This window comes from Boleophthalmus pectinirostris, unplaced genomic scaffold (genome assembly GCF_026225935.1).
Source record: "Boleophthalmus pectinirostris isolate CB_2022bp ecotype Guang Dong unplaced genomic scaffold, ASM2622593v1 HiC_scaffold_6, whole genome shotgun sequence".
Classification (NCBI taxonomy): Eukaryota; Metazoa; Chordata; class Actinopteri; order Gobiiformes; family Gobiidae; genus Boleophthalmus; species Boleophthalmus pectinirostris.
The window spans coordinates 40,932,315-40,949,814 of NW_026571447.1; the positions used below are offsets into that span (position 1 = coordinate 40,932,315).

At 41.7% G+C, this 17,500-nt stretch overlaps 1 protein-coding gene across 1 annotated transcript in view; it reads left to right on the forward strand.

Annotated features, from left to right (window-relative positions):
* The first annotated feature begins 7,753 nt into the window (after positions 1–7,753).
* rpz5 (rapunzel 5) overlaps positions 7,754–17,500 on the forward strand; it is a 54,180-nt gene continuing 44,433 nt past the window's right edge. Inside the window, exons 1-2 of the mRNA XM_055164072.1 lie at positions 7,754–7,808; positions 15,842–16,001. Of these exons, the coding sequence (XP_055020047.1) occupies positions 15,967–16,001 (35 nt within the window). The 5' untranslated portion in view covers positions 7,754–7,808; positions 15,842–15,966. The remainder of the gene's footprint in view (positions 7,809–15,841; positions 16,002–17,500) is intronic.

Genomic DNA, 17,500 nt, shown 5'->3' on the forward strand with positions numbered 1-17,500 from the left:
GGGATCACGTGGTTTACGCAGCGGTTCTTAGAGGCTTTTTCGAACTGTCGCTTCCTCGCATTTCGCACAAAGTTTGTCGCGACGGCGGACGAGAATCCACGACCGGTTCGCCGCAAAAGAAAGTCAGTTTTTGAGGTCGCTGAAAGAAGAAGAGAAGAAGGAGAAAAGGAGCGAAGACAAACTGAGGTGATTCTTGGAGATCTCGTCCAGCGATGGCGCGACCGAAGCAGACGAAGGGTCTAAAAACTGATGCGTCGGTCGCTGAATTACTTCTAGACAGGAAACTTCAACAGTGATTCTGAACGCGCACAAGGACTGTCGCTGTATTTCTCTTCCCTTAAAAAAATCCTCTATACAACCTTTAACTACAAAAAGTCCAGTTCCATTGGCAGATCATTTTACTCTTCAAGTGAAATTTACTCAAATCATGATCAAATTTTATTAATTCAAGTCGTCTTAATTTAACCAGATTTTGTGGAGCGAACTGTGAAACAATAACATCTCCATGGAGAAACACATTTGACGGAGCCTCTACTAGAAAAGTTACACAGTGCACCTTTAAATAGAGCTGCTTAATGTCACACTGTGGAACATTCCAGGCAGAGCAGTGACATCTCCATAGAAACGAGAAGATGACGGACCCCAAACTGGAAATGTACACACTTTAATCTCTAAAGATCTTTGAGGATTATCTTCATTTTCTGGTTCTGTTGAGAGTAAAGACGTCGCAAAAGTGTAAACCGTAATTTTCTCAAGGAAACTCCGAGACTGAAGTCTGAACGAAGCGTCTGAACGAAGCGTCTGACTTGTAATTTTGCTTTTCAAAGGGGAAAAAATGTTAAATAACGCACAAAAACTGGTATTTTCAAAGGACGGACCCAAAAATGAGACAAACGAAATCTGATCTGAAGGAGCTGCAAGAAACACAAACGTTCAAATCTGTTCAGATCATCACAAAACGCTTCAGTCCCTCAGAGTAAACACAGACTCTCTGAAGTACACGCAGTAAATATTAGTACTATCAGTAAATATTAGTACTATCACTGCGCTCAAAGCTGCACGTGGCTCACAGATGTTGTGGCGTGAGCTGCGGCGCCCTCTGCTGGAAAACCTGAACTCAAACATCCACAGAAAACCTCAGGATCAAAGAAACACGACACAAGTTTGACCAGTTTATCTGTAACTTTCACGTGTAAAAATGTGGAATTCGTTTTGTGTTTCTCCTCCTCGTCTCTGATCGGATTAAGATCGGACTTCTGGGGTGATCAGATTACACCAAACCCAAACTTAAACCAGGTCAAAACCAGGACTAAACCAGGTCAAAAACAGGACTAAACAAGGACTAAACCAGGACTAAACCAGGTCTAAACCAGGACTAAACCTAAGGACTCAGACTAAAAGACGACACAGGAGTAAAAACAGGACTAAACAAGAACTAAACCAGGTCAAAACCAGGACTAAACAAGGACTCTGAACTAAATCAGGATTAAACCATTATTAAACCAGGACTAAACCAAGTCTAGACTATAACTACACCAGGACTAAATCAAGACTAAAACAGGACTAAAACCAGGTCTAAACCAGGACTAAAACCAGGTTTAAATCAAGTCTAAACCAGGACTTAAAACCAGGTCTAATCCAGGTCTAAACCAGGTCTTAAAGTAGGTCTAGACCAGATCTAAAACAGGACTAAAACCAGGTCTAAACCAGGCCTAAAACAGGAATAAAACAGGACTAAAACCAGGTCTAAAACAGGACTAAAACCAGGTCTAAAACCAGGTCTAAACCGGGACTAAAACCAGGTCTAAACCAGGTTTAAAACAAGGTCTAAACCAGGTCTAAAACAGGAATAAAACAGGACTAAAACCAGGTCTAAAACAGGACTAAAACAGCACTAAAACCAGGTCTAAAACCAGGTCTAAACCAGGACTAAACCAGGATTTACTTAAGTCTAACCTAGGATCTATAAAACAGAGTCTAAACAAGACTAAAACTAGGACTAAAACCAGGTCTAAAGCAGGACTAAAACCAGGTCTAATCCAGGTCTAAACCAGGTCTTAAACTAGGTCTAGACCAGATCTAAAACAGGACTAAAACCAGGTCAAAAACAGGACTAAAACAGGTCTAAAACAGGACTAAAACCAGGTCTAAAACCAGGTCTAAACTGGGACTAAAATCAGGTCTAAACCAGGTTTAAAACAGGACTAAAACCAGGTCTAAACCAGGTCTAAACCAGGACTAAACCAGGTCTAAACCAGGTCTAAAACAGGACTAAAACCAGGTCTAAACCAGGTCTAAAACAGGACTAAAACCAGGTCTAAACCAGGACTAAACCAGGTCTAAACCAGGTCTAAACCAGGACTAAACCAGGTCTAAACCAGGTCTAAAACCAGGACTAAACCAGGTCTAAAACAGGACTAAAACCAGGTCTAAAACCAGGTCTAAACCAGGACTAAAACCAGGTCTAAACCAGGTTTAAAACCAGGTCTAAACCAGGATTTACCCAAGACTATCCTGGGATCTGTAGTTCTATTCTCTGACACTGTGAGTCATGATGTTTTAATTGTGACATTTTAAATCACGACATTGATTTAAAACCACTTCATAAAAGAAATAAATGAGCTGACGTCACCGTGAGATTTTCTGTTCGACGGTTTTCTTTTTTTTTTCTTTTTTCTTTTCTGGTGAGTCACTAACACCTGAGATTCAGTTTGACTCCCACAGTGTCAAAACAAAACCTTAAACACAACGTCCTGGACGTCTGGAGACTCATGTCCTCATCCTGACACTGATGAAGCTCCGTGTTTGAGGAGCTGACGTCCCCGAGGAGCCGAGGGGAGCGTGAGAAAGACGAGAAGAAGGAGGAGAAAGAGAGAGAGAAGATAGACTGAAGAGTAATAGAGGAGAAGAGGAAGTGTCTGGTCCTCGGCTCCTCCGGTTCATTACACTTTCACTATAAATCACTTGTTTTATGATTCTGGGTCGAGATTAGAATCTGCTGTAAATGTGCTTTCGGTTTAAGGGACTTTAAAGTTTCTGGGACTTCACTTCTTCCTGTTTTGAAGCACTTTTTTTTTTTTTTTGAGGACTTTGACCATTAGAAACAGTATTTAAATGTTTAAGTTTCATAATAACCACCTAGAATCAACCCGCCGACTCTTCATTAATATTTATGAGGGAAACAGGGTCAGATTTTTGACATTCAAATGTCTCTTATTCAGAAACTAGAGGAACTATTGAAATAACTATGGCAGGAGAGTCAAACTCATTTTGTTCCGGGGGTCGTGTCCAACCGACTTTGATCTCAAAGTGTCCGGATCAGAAAACTCATGTCATATAAACCCCAAAAATAACAAGTAAGTTCAAATATTTGTGCAGAGAAACACAAATCTATTACAGAAATCTTTTTTTAATTGATGAACTCTTTCTTTTACAAAATATTATAATATTATGAACAACCTGAAACTTTAAGAAAAATACAATTTCAACACAAAGTTTGAACATGAACTTGTCTGTAAACAGGAATAAGTCCATTTTTGTTGTAAAATCCTGCACTCGGCTCCACTTTTCTCATGTTGGACATTTTTCTGATGAGGGTGTCACGGTCAACAGTCAAAACGATCGTCCTTTAAGACGTTTGGAAAGAGACAAGTCTTCATTTGTGCTGCTCTGGTGGGAGGGGCCACGTACAGAGACGCTGGAGACGCTGCTGTGATAAACACCACACAGAAAATTAACACCATTTTAATAGAAAATATCATTAAAATATTTTAGTAGAAAATCAGCCGAGGGCCAGATTAAAGGTCTTGGAGGGCCGAATCTGGCCCCCGGGCCGTATGTTTGACACCTGTGAAGTAAAGTATCAGAATGTAGGAAAGAGTTACACTCCAACAGGGTCAAGTTAAACCTGTGAGATTCTTTCAAGTTGTTGACAAAAAATTTAAAAACTCATGTTGGTAACGGAGGGAATGAAATATGCAGCACTTTTTGGTCAATAAATCCAAACAGTGATAACTCTTGGTTCTCACTTCCATATCCTTAACAAACTGGTTTGAATATTTGCTTCATATAGTTTTCTACCATATGGTACAAGATTAGGTTGAAAAACCTCTGACTTTTTGACTCATGAGATTTTTTATTAAGAAAGTTCATGGTAACGGAGGGAAAAGTAACGGAGGGAAAATTGTACAAACAAGTAGAAGGTGCAGGATTTTACATCATTTGTCGCTTTTTTCTTCTGAAAACTTTAATATTACTTCAAAATGAAAGGAAACTATTTCTATAAAATATGTCAGTCCTTCCAAGAAAATTTTTATCATTTTAAATACTTTTTTTTTTTTTAAATCCTGTCCCTTCATCAACAGTTTCAAAGATGGAATAAACACAAGATATGATGAAATACAAACATTTATTTACATGATTTTTGGGTCTTTGAAATTTGGGAAATAATTTTTGTTCCATGTTTCATTCATGGTCTGTTTAAAACGTATGGAACTTTAGAACCAAAAATGGTCCAGAAAAAAGGTCAACAGTTTGATAAACTCGAGTACATATGTATCTGTTCAATACACTTTTATATCAGATGAATTAACTTGAATTTTTGACCTTGTTGTTTACTTCTGGAAACATCCAAACCATGAAAAAAAGTGCGATTTATAGTCCAAAAAATCTGGTTACTCTCCTTGGTCGTGTGGACTTGAGCTCCATCTGTGCCGGAGTCTGAAACGTGCCCCAGGCTCGGTTCATCTGCTCTGCTGTGGAGCTTCTCGGAGCCCGGGAACAGAACCATGGGGCTGATTATACATTTACTGGATTTAATTTTCTTTGGTCACGTCACAAGGTTCAGGGACAAATGCAAATTATTCCTGTGAATCTGTAGGAGAAAAATCTATATGTTTTTACATAAATTACCTCCTGGTGCCTGGACACTCGCTCCTCCACACGACTCAGCAGCCAGCAGCACTGCTCTGACAAGTCCAGACTGATGTGTTTGAAAATAAAAATCCAGAGAACTTTAAGTCTGGTCTCCACACCGTCCATCGACACGATTGTCCAATCTGATTTGTTTATTTCAGTGACACGTGAGAAACGAAGGAGCTCATTGGTCACCATCATTTACAAACAAAATCACATTTCTCACCTCAGATCAACATTTTAGAGCTTCAGAACGATACCGGTTCCTGCACCAGTTTCTCTGGGAACCAAAGTTGTTACCGGTGAACGAGACGAGTTCAAACTGTTTAAGTGAACTCACGATGCATCATCGACAGAGGAACAAGACCACACGAAAACAGAAAATAACAATCATGCATCATATTATTGACACTAGTGAGGCTTTGTACTCACACAAATCATTATTTATCTGCACCGAGCTCTGCTGAAACATCTGCTGTGGACAAACATCTGCTGTGGACAAACATCTGCTGTGGACAAACATCTGCTGTGGACAAACATCTGCTGTGGACAAACATCTGCTGTGGACAAACATCTGCTGTGTAGAAGCAGCGACGCCCAATCCAAAGATGGAACCTCACTGGGGAACATGGACACAGCAAATATTTGTTCTCGTCTGACCACGGCTCAATCTTCTGTCTCTTGTTTCTCCTCCATGTTCCTCACACAGGTTTTATTTGTTTATTTTTCCGTGTGTCACTCGATGAACCTGCTCACGTCCACTGGGTCGTCACAGTTCACTTAGAAAGAACAAGTTTTGGTGTGAACATGTGAGTCGGTTCGAGATCAGGTGCAGGAACCAGCACGGTTCTGACGGCCTGAAAACAAAATGATGTTAAATTATTGTGTTTGTTGTGCAAACCGACCATGAGACTCACTGACGGACAGAGGACGAGGGACGGGGACGAAGAATGTACAAAAAACATCAATAAAATATTTAATCATACAAAAAATGTCTAGTGGCTCCATCCACAACATCTCCATCCCCCCTCACAGGAGCTTAACCACTCTGCCACCATGCCCCTTTAATGACATGACTGACCACAGTGTATGGTGAGAAGCTGTGAGGAGCACAATGAGGAGCTGTGAGGAGCAAAGCTGTGAGGAGCACAGTGAGGAGCACGGTGAGGAGCTGTGAGGAGCACGGTGAGGAGCTGTGAGGAGCACGGTGAGGAGCTGTGAGGAGCACGGTGAGGAGCGGTGAGGAGCACGGTGAGGAGCACGGTGAGGAGCACTGAGGAGCACGGTGAGGAGCACGGTGAGGAGCTGTGAGGAGCACAATGAGGAGCACAGTGAGGAGCTGTGAGGAGCACGGTGAGGAGCGGTGAGGAGTGCTGAGGAGCACACGTGAGGAGCACGGTGAGGAGCACGGTGAGGAGCTGTGAGGAGCTGTGAGGAGCACGGTGAGGAGCACGGTGAGGAGCACGGTGAGGAGCACGTGAGGAGCACGGTGAGGAGCACGGTGAGGAGCTGTGAGGAGCACGGTGAGGAGCACGGTGAGGAGGTGAGGAGCTGTGAGGAGCTCGGTGAGGAGCTGTGAGGAGCTGTGAGGAGCTGTGAGGAGCACGGTGAGGAGCTGTGAGGAGCACGGTGAGGAGCACGGTGAGGAGCTGTGAGGAGCACTGTGAGGAGCACTTTGGGGAGGGGGCTGCAGAGGTCAGTGTGTGGGAGAAGGTCAGATCAGATCAATAAGAGGCTTCAGATGGAGCTGTGATACTATTGATCCACTGACGCACCGACGAGCTCTGGTCCCACTGGAGTTTTACACTGGTAACTATGGCAACAGTCGGGTTAAGGAACATTTTATTGTCCCTGTAGGAAGATCTGACTCTGTATTTGACCAGATTTTCAAAATGAGACACTCGGGTTTAGATGTTTGGTATAAATAAAATAATAAAAGCGCGTGGAACATTGTGCAGTCTCGTGTCAGTCATGATCTGAGGAGCTTCTGTCGCTGCATTTTTTTGCTTTATGTTCATTCACAAACGCGGTTTTCTGTATTTTGGCAAAACAAATGACAATTTATACTCTTGTTTTACTGTCGGTGGGATCAGATTAGCCAAAAATAGTTAAAGTCCTGTTTTAGTCCTGATGTAGTCCTGGTTTAGTCTTAGTGTAGTTCTGGTTTAGATCAAATTAAGATCAAGCAGGATCTCGATCCCTAAACTACTCCACTACCTTGAACGCGGCAGTGAGAATTGTTTTATTGTCATTTTGATTTATTAAGTTGTGTTTGTGTAGAGAAAGAGTCTTTTAAAAACTTAGAACTTCCTGAGCTACTTAATGAGTGTGTTTACATGCACATCAATAACCCGGTTATTCGCCATATCCAGGTTCTGTCAGTGTTCGTGTTACTGTGTTTACATGTTCACTGAGAAACAGAGACACTCATATCCACGTGTACATGATCAAATGGAGTGTCCCGGTTTCTTGACATAATCTTACAAATGCGCAGGCGCAAAAATTAACTTAAATCAATTTCATAAACCAGGAAAAATACAAACCGTGAGCTCCTTTAGCATAAGAAGCTAAGGAGCTACGAGATCTCCCACAATCCACTGTGCAGATTCTTCATTCAAATCTTCTGCATAAATAAACTCAACTTTACAACATATAAACCATAAACACTATAGACACATCAGCCCGTTTGATCAGATCATTCAGCTCTGATCACATTTGTTTATGTTTTACAGAAACGAAACTTAAGACCGTTTGGCTAATTAGCATAAACTGTTAGCGGCGATAAAAACAACTCGCTCCTTGTGCCGCTGATGTGATCAGTTTCTTTTGGACTAAATGACACGACTCTGTGGATTATGTGAGTTATTTCTGTGACAGAAGAGGTGCTGATGATGGTGAGTCTGTTCTGTGTGTGTGTTGTACAGGAGATAGTTCATGTTTTAGCTTTTCAGCGTCACACGAGTGCAGATTGTAGAAAATGTGCAGGTTTAGCGCAGCTCTTGCACATTTTACAGTTATTTCACTCGTTTGGTCACTTTATTTATGTTGGTCAATTTATTTATGTCGCTACTGTTGTGGTGAAAGGCTGGAAAGTGTCTTTTGGACACATGTGACTCAACTTTATGTTGCAGTAACCGGGATACTGCGTTTACATGCCACAAGTATCCCGGTTACTATCGGAATAAACCTGCTACAGTAACTCGGTTTCTAATAACCGGGTTACTGAAACCGGGTTACTGCATTTACATGCACCATCAAGAAACCGGGACACTCAAAAAACCCGATCATAACCGGGTTATTGATGTGCATGTAAACACACTCAATGTTAATGTCCTGCTATTATAACGGCAAAGGAGGAATTCAATTTGTCAACTGGACAAACGTTTATGTAGGTCAAAACCGGTGGATTCTACCTGAACGACCGAGGGATTTTACACACATCTGTTAGCTAACATTAGCTAACGGTGACTCAATTCTGGCAGTTTGACTTTAACAAGCTCATAAAAAAAAAAAAAGTTTTGTCAAATGTACTGTGAGTCTTAAGTTGAAGTTTTTAGAAGATACTTTCTCTACACATACACAACTTTACACGAAAAGACTATTGTCCCCGTTTACTGTGCGTGAACCAGCCCAAGTTTGTGTTTTGGAACCTGGATTTGATTGACCGTTGAACTTTCTCGAGGTGGACGTCGGTTTTCCTGGACTCCTGAGCAGTGTTGTCAGGTTGGGTTTCTTCTGACTAATTCGGGCAGGGAGGGAAGTCTTGGGCGGGCAGATAATATTTGGGATCCTTTCAAGAAGTTTGGTGTGAGAACAAAAATCACCCAATCATACATTTCATTCAATAAATAAATCAAATAAATGTTCCAATTTAAAGCTATAACAGCGATCACGCCCGGCGGCAGACGCGGCCACGGGAAAACGCTGTTGGACCAAAGGTTTAGTTTTACAGAACTTGTTTTCTCAATCCTGGCAAAGTCTCAAAACAAAACAAAACAATAGATTACTTTGCAACATGTTCATTCAGATATTCAGCTAAATGTCTTTTTTTTCTGTGATGTTTTCTCAATCCTGGCAATGTTTTTAAAAAGCCCAACAATGGATTAGTTACGTTTATTGAAAGATTAAAGATTTTCTGTGACGAAATGTCGGACATTTTTTTTGCTGCTGGTTTTTGGGCAGAAATCACTAAAACCAATTTGGCAACTCTGGTCCCGAGCACAAGAGAACGCAGCATTAAAAGCCGCCCAGTTTCACAAAACACTTCCTCCTCCTCCTCCTCCGTCGCTCTTCACTCGAGCTGCAGATGGATGATCTGGAGAGGAGATCGTTACTGAAGCGTGGATATGGAGATCAGTGCGTTTGACATTTGACACAAGCACTTAGCTCAGAGCGATTATTGAACAGCGTTTCTAAAGAGAAGGAGACGGAGCTTTTAGATTTAGATTTTATTTGCACATATTGTAAAAACATTTCAATCTGGTAGAAACAAAAAATAATAAAAATGACTGTGCTGAAGAGAATGAGAAGAGCAAACATGATTTTAGCACAACGGTCTTGAACTCTAGAGGCGACTGCTCTGTGCCGTTTAGGAAAAGTATTTTTGGACAGATTCTTTTGTTTATCGAGCAGCACAAACATGGAACACGGTCACTGCTCATATACGAGAACTTTCAACACTGGCAGCGTTTTCTAAAGCTTTAAAACAGTGGTTGTTCAATGACCAAATATACGGAAGCCGAGAGGGTCACAACAAACGCAAACGCCACAACAAATGCAAATGCGACAACACAACAAAAAGCCACAACACACCAAACAAAGCCACAACGGAAATTACCGCGGGACTCTATTTTAATGCAAACGCCGCAACAAGTACAAATGCCACAACGCTAACGCAAATGCAACAACACATCAAAAAGCCACAACGGAAGTGACCGCGGGACTTTATTTTCCGACGGACCGATCAAGCGGCAAGTGAAGAAGAAGAACTACAACGTGAAAAGTAAAGGAACGGAGAAGTTGGAAACGTAAGTAAAGAAATTTATTGTTTTATCATTACTCGTTTCACGTTGTAGTTCTTCTTCTTCACTTGCAGCTTGATCGGTCCATCAGAAAATAGAGTCCCACGGTCACTTCCGTTGTGGCTTTTTAATGTGTTGTGGCTTTTTAATGTGTTGTGGCGTTTGTATTTGTTGTGGCGTTTGTATTAAAATAGAGTCCCGCCGTCATTTCCGTTGTTGCTTTTTTGGTTTGTTGTGGCTTTTTGTTGTGTTGTCACATTTGTATTTGTTGCGGCGTTTGCGTTTGTTGTGGCCCCTCTCGGCTTCCGTACACTTGGACCCACGAGGATCTCAGATATGACGTCACATCCACACTTCAAGAGTTTTATTATGTTTCGTGTGTCCGACTTGGAGAAAAACGTGGACTTGTTGTTGTTTATCTTCTGTTAGTGACTCCAGGGACGTTTGGCGACACCCGTTTAATGTGGGAGTATTAGGATTACAGCCAAACAAACAACATTTCTATGGCCAAATAAGAGTCAGGTTTGTGGAGATGCAAGCCCACTCACAGTAAGGACACACAGTTTTGTTTTGTTTTTCAGAAAAACAACAACATACAAACATTACAGATTGTGTTTTTAAAGCTTTTTAGCATTTTTCAAAATTTATTTTCAAATAAATTCTCACCAGGCGAGAAAATTGATTTTTGGGTCCGACTGACCCGCCCCAAGAGAGCGACAAGGAAAAAAATGTTTTCTTCAGGTCAGTGTGACCCCGAGGAGAGCGAGGGCAGGAGTCTCCACCCTCAAGTCGCTCGCCGAGGGATTTTGGAATTACATGTATTGTGCAGAATAACAAAGCATCGATGAATTACATGCCCATTATGATTGTAACATCTTGAAACCTTTAATACTAACTAATAAACGGACAATGGTTTATGTTTTATAGCCATTTAACTGAACCCAAAGACTCGCCCTCTTTCTAACAATCGTCTCAATTTCTTGCGGCCGCTAAAATGTCGAGCTCGACCGTGTTTTTGTTTTGTAAAGCAGCTCACCGGAGGAACAAGGCTGGAGACTCCTGATTTAGAGCCTTAGCTACAAAAGTGCAAAATATGAAGTCTGTAAGTAAAACTAAAAATACTCTTATTGCCTCAAAACAAAACAAAACAAAAGCACTTTTCTGGTGTCAGGTCCAGGACACAGAGCCACATCACTTCTGCATTATCATGGGGTTTATTACATTTGGATTTGTACATTTGGACTCAAATAAACCTGAAAATAAAAATAGCAAGAGATGTGAAACTGCACACACCAAGATGTGTAATTTTCCATTAATTTTTTCGAAATAACTGCACTTAGAGCGACTTTTTCAATTGTTCTGAACACAGACGCTCAGAACATCGACCGTTTTGACTCACTACACTCTTTGGCAAAGTTTGTCCCAATCAAAATGGAAACTGGATCATAAACCAGCCTGAAGCAATGAGCTGTTCAGAGCAGGTGTGGGTGGAGCTGGAGATGTGGCAGAGCTCAGATTCTCTACTTTGAAAAAAAAAATAAACAAAAAAAACATTTGGACAGTAGAAATAAACTGGGAAAAGTGATGTACATTTACTGGCAAAATGTTGGTTATATTCAACCTCTGGCACTAGCTTGTTTTTATTTTTACAGTGGTCCCTAAAAATAACCCACGATAGGTGAAATCTGCGAAGTATCAACTTTATATTTTACAATTATTCTATCTGTTTTAAGTCTGTAAAACCCCTCAGCACAAACTTTATACACTTTTCTCACACTTAAAACTTATTGCTGCTGTCGTCCTTTTGTTATTTTCCTCCTTCTTCATGTAACGAACCGAAGATTAATTTATTCCGTGATGAAGCCCAACAGTGCAGAGTCCTGCACAGGTCCATTTTTGGAGACTCGCACCCGAGCAGGACAGTACAGGACCGCACCCGCCCATTAACCCGAGATTATATCAAACTTTTGCACTGCATATGCCACGGACTGAACCAAGACTGAACCAGGACTAACCTAGAACTAATCTAGGACTGATTCCAGGACTGAAGAGGAGGACTAAACCAGGAGTAAACCAGGACTAAACCAGAACTGAAACAGGACTCAGTGTCGGGACGGACTCGGAGGTGACCGTAGGAGAAAGGACCGGCTCAGCTCTGCACCTCGGGAAGGTAAACACGGCCGTTCGCCCGATCTTAAGTCCTGGTTTCAGGAACTTTTTGCAAGTACTCGACCTGGTGCAGGACTCTTCTACAGCCGTGTAACTTCTCTCTTCCTTCAGCGTGTTCAGAAGTCCAACTTTTTGTGCGATGGTTTGCATCTTCCTCTTCCTTTTGGGAGCGAGCGCAGGAGACTTTGTTGGTGTAGAAAGTTTTGTCGACATTGTGGTTTTTGTCGGGTAGAAAACTTGCAAATATACAGCACTTCAGAATCACACTGATACAGATCCAACATTTAAGTACATTTGTCTGAACACATTCTGTACTGTATAGGAGACAGGAGTCCCTTAGCCAATCAGGACACAGCGAGAGGAACGCAGTACGTGTTCATACACTGTAAAAAAAAAAAAAACGTGATATAGCGAGGGACGACTAGTACAGCATTTTCCGTTTTCCAGCTAAACTGTTCACATGAGTCTGGATCCATCTTTCTGCAGTTGGGTGTTCCTCCCTGTGACCTGGAAACATCTGCACGCAAGGAGAGTCACCACGGGAAGAAAAAGTGATGTGCTCAGTGTGCGAGTTGTTTCCTGCAGTGGATTTCACAGCTTTTATTACATGAGGAAAGTTTGTTTATGTGACGAGATCTTCCTTGCTCTTCACAGGTTTGGTTTCACAGGAGCAGCATGAGCTCTAGAACAAAAACAAAAGCATCTACAGGGTCACCGCGGGGTCTTAAAAGTCTTTAAAAGTCTTAAATTATGTTGTCCAAGTCTTATTTTTTTCACAAAGTCTTAAATTTCATTCACCTATTTTTTGTAAACTTGTTTGTGACGTCGGCAGCGATGAGTAAACGATCAGTCGCGTGGAGGAAGACGTTGGATGGTCTGAACCGATGTGAAGTTTCAGTTCCTCGACATCTCCTCTAAGGTTTTTAAAAGGCTGAGTTTTGTAACTTTATACTCACGTTCTATTAAATATTTTCTGAATCTGGGGCAAAAATTCAACCGTAGAAATAGTTCCACACTTTAAAATGGAGCCCCACGGCCACGAACAGAATCCAATTTGTTTTGGACTGGAGGCGACTGGACTCCGTCTCAGAAAGGGTCTCTCCACAGCTATTTCCGATGTCAGAATTAAAATAACAAAAAAAAAGTTAAAGTTCATTAGTTACACGTGCAGTTTGTTGACCTCGGTTTCTGTTTTTGAGTTTGGTTCCTTTAACAGGTTTGAAACGATGTGAAGTTTCAGTTCCTCGACATCTCCTGTAAGGTTTTTAAAAGGCTGAGTTTTGTAACTTTATACCGTATTTTCCGCACTGGATTATAAATCGCACTGTCATTAAATGGTCTATTTTTGAACTTTTTTCACAAATAAACCTCGTGGGACTTTAAATGAAACCCAACAGTGTGATGGGTGAGTGGTTTTGTTTGTTTGTTCGTTCACGGTGACTCTGGGCTTTGTTCAGTTGTGGCGTGTAGGGAGGGTGTGTCTGGGACCAGTGGATTGTCGGCGTGTTCGCAGTGACTCAGTTGTTCAGTCGTGTCTAGAAGCGGCACGTTGCACTCGTCGCTTTTTCGGTTCGTTCCTCCGTTCCGTTCCTCGTCGGCGTGGAGTGATGAGTGTGTCTGTGTGTCTGTGGGTGTGTTTGTTGTGCGGTCGCTGTCTGCTCCGTGTGTGTTTGTGTATTTATAGTTTACAGAAGTCGTACTGGGACACCCGAGTGGATTCGTGTATGGGGCGCTCTGGATTGTGGCACGCGGTCGTTTTTTGATGCGGTTAGAGGCTTAAGAGCGCGTCTAATATGGTACTCAGTTTCTCTTAAGTCTGAGTCAAAGTCCTCCACACACAAAAATTCAACTGTGGAACCAGTTCCACACGGTCGCGGTCTCAGTCCTGGTCCCAGACTCAGTTCCAGTCTGGTTCCAGTCTGGTCCCGGACCTGGATTAATCCTGGTTCAGTCTGTATGCGGCGCAAAAGTCCGGCGTCGTAGTTTAAGTCACGGAAACGGGAAACGGTCGTTATCTGTTTTTTCCATTTTTCATTTAAACACAAAAAATCAAAAACTGAAAAAAAAAAATCATTATCTGTTTTTTCATTTAGTTTTTTCTTATTTTTGGTTTTATATTGAAAAACAAATGAACGAATGATACAGATTTCACAGAATCAACCTGCCAGTTCTGACATATTTTAACGTTTGTAATCATTTCCTTTGCATAAAGTTTTCTTAAATTTTACAGCGATTCACCAGGATGTAGAATTTGGACTTAAATTTAGACAAATTTACAAATTTCACATCACAATTTAATAAAATAAGAAAGAGTAAAACATATAAATGGTGATAATAAATTCTAAATAAGTAGCAAAAAAGCGGAAGAGACGACTGTTTCTGTCAGATTATGATAAACGTGACCTGTTTTGTTCTTTTGGTTCTGATTTCAGACTCAAGGACACAGTGTTTGGAATGTTTGACTCCCGAGTTTATTTAGAAAAGAATGGACTTAATCTCTGTAAAACCCAAACCCACATTCCCAGGTCCTTCACAGTACTGCAGATAATACTTTTACTACGAGCTGCAGTATTTGTTTTACTCGCTCTTGTGTACTTTGTGATTCAGTTGGTTTATTAGGTTTAGATACGTTTATATGATGAGGGTTTGAACAGAAGACGGAAAAGTGGCGTCGCGTCTTTACTTTTTATTCTGTTGATGAGTGACGAGTGTTTTCAGGAGGAAATCTGTGTGCAGACGGTGACGCAAAAGTGTGTGGAATTGGATTGTGTTTGATGTCAGGTTTCTGTGTCCTGTTTGTTTGTGACGTAAACATGTACACGACCTGAGCACATCTGACCAGAGTTTTGCGTCTTGGGCAGTGTAGAAGGAAACACTACGGTGGAGTGTGTATTCAGCTTTTCCACTCGAGGTGGTTTCAGATTTTTGCGTTTTTATGCCTCAAAAACATCACCGTCTAAATGAAAGGGCTTCCTGTAAAATATTTTATCGTTTTTACCCACACGAGTTCTCGTGTAAACAGACCCTGAAAGTAATTCAAGAGCAGCAAGTTATTAGCCTGATTCATCAACCAGTTTCACTTCGTAGAAACTGTGTGACCTCGCAGCATTAGGATTCGTTCACTCGACAGTAGGCGGGTACTTTTTTTATTTAACCAATCGCTGCTGTTTGGTCGTGACGTTTGTAACGGGACTAACTGGTTTATTATTTATACTGATAAAATTCACCAAACATTCTCTTTGTTCCGGTTTTAAATCCTTGATCTTGGGAATCGTCCGAACTCCAAAGCACTTGCACTTCTGGGGTTTGGGACAAACTGTCTAGTGTTTTCTGATTCCTGATCTAGTCGCTGGAAAGAAATTAAATTGAGTGGAGACACTAGGTGGCGCCAGTCTGACTATTAAGCTAAAGTTTTATATAACAAATCATGTCTGTGATACTAAAGTCTTTGTTAAATCACTTCTTGTGCAAAGTTCATATGAAACAAACATTTGAATCATCAAAACAGTGAAACTGTCAAATGTGTTGGAAGTTTCCTTCCTCTGAACAAACAGCAAAACTGTAGCTGTAACAAAATAATGTAATAAAATAAAGCAAATACTCTTGGCAATATATCGATATATCAGCCCATGATATCCACACTGTATCGTCACATTAAACGATACGATATATCGATATTTCCCTAAACTTAACCCAGACACATAAACTTCTACATCTACTTCTCTGTGTCTCTGCAGTGGAAACCGTGAGCAGAAACTTCCTGGTTTGACACTGAGGACTTCCCCTGTTCCACTGAGTCACTGACCCGACTGCTGACCTGAGGCCTCCAGAGCCGACCTGACTGCACAGAGGAACGAGCCTGATGCCCTCCCATCCTGATGCCCTCCCCGAAACTCTGTAAGTCTCAGTAAAAACCACTAATGTAAAACCCTTCGTACATTTATAGAGAATATTTAAGCAACAAAACTGAGTAGCGTAAAAGTCACACCAGCCAAAAAATGTGTAATGAAGAAGAAAAAAAAAAAACGTTTAAGTCGCACTTTTGGGGGGAAATGTATTTTATAAAATCAGAGACCATCTGTATAAAGTCAAGTTGTAGTTCTAACAATATTAGAGAGAAGAACAGACTGTTAACGTCACATATTTCACAGTTTTACAGATAAACTATAAACAACAGAACAGAACAAGTTTAACAAACTCTCCGTCTCACTCCAAATCAATAAATCACTTCAATTCTTCATCCTCGGCGTCACTTCTGAACAACTCGACCTCGACAATCTGTGTGTCGTTCGTTCATTCGTTTTTCAAAATAAAACCAAAAATAAGAAAACGAAAAAACATCAGTTTTCTTCATTATTTGTCTCCAAAACCAAAATGAAAAAACAGATAATGATTAGTTTTTTCAGTTTTCGATTTTGTGTTTAATTGAAAAATGGAAAAAAAACGGATAACGACCGTTTCCCGTTTATGTGACTTCAGTGACTCTGATGCCAAAATTTTGCACCGCGTACAGACTGAACCAGGACTGATCCAGGTCCGGGACCAGAGCGGGACTGAGACCGGAACTGAGACCGAGACCAGGTCCGGGACCAGACCAGGACCAAAGCGGACTCCGAGCGTCCTCAGGGCCAGAGCTGTGGACTCTGAGTCTCTGGTCTGGTCTCGGTCTGGTCTCGGTCTCAGTCCTGGTCTCAGTCCCGGTTTGATCCCGGCCTGGTTCTGGTCTTGTCTCGGTCTCAGTCCCGCTCTGGTCCCGGCCTGGTCCAGGCCTGGTCTCGGTCTCAGTTCCAGTCTCAGTCCCGGCCTGGTCCTGCTCTGGTCCCGGTCTGATCCCGGTCTGGTCCTGGACCTGGATCAGTCCTGGTTCACGTAAACGGGAAGCGGTCGTTATCCGTTTTTTTTTTCCATTTTTCATCTAAACACAAAATCAAAAACTGAAAAAACGAATCATTATCTGTTTTTTCATTTTGGTTTTGGAGACAAATAATGAAGAAAACTGTTATTTTTTTGTTTTATTATTTTAGTTTTTTTATTGAAAAAAGAATGAACGAACGACACACAGATTCAGAGGCTCTTTCTGCAGGAGACATGCGCAGTAGATACTCACGACTGCGATTTATCGTCTGAAAAATACGATACTTGTTCCGCGCTCAGCTGTGTTCCTCTGATTCTCCTGTGGCTCGTGGAGATTGACGTTCTGACAGGAGCTGGACAGGGTCTGGTCTGGACGGGTCTGGTCTGGACAGGTCTGGTCTGGTCTGGACGGGGTCTGTCTGGTCTGGACGGGTCTGGTCTGATCTGGACTGGTCTGGTCTGGTCTGGACGGGTCTGGTCTGGTCTGGTCTGGTCTGGACAGGTCTGGTCGGTCTGGTCTGGTCTGGACGGGTCTGGTCTGG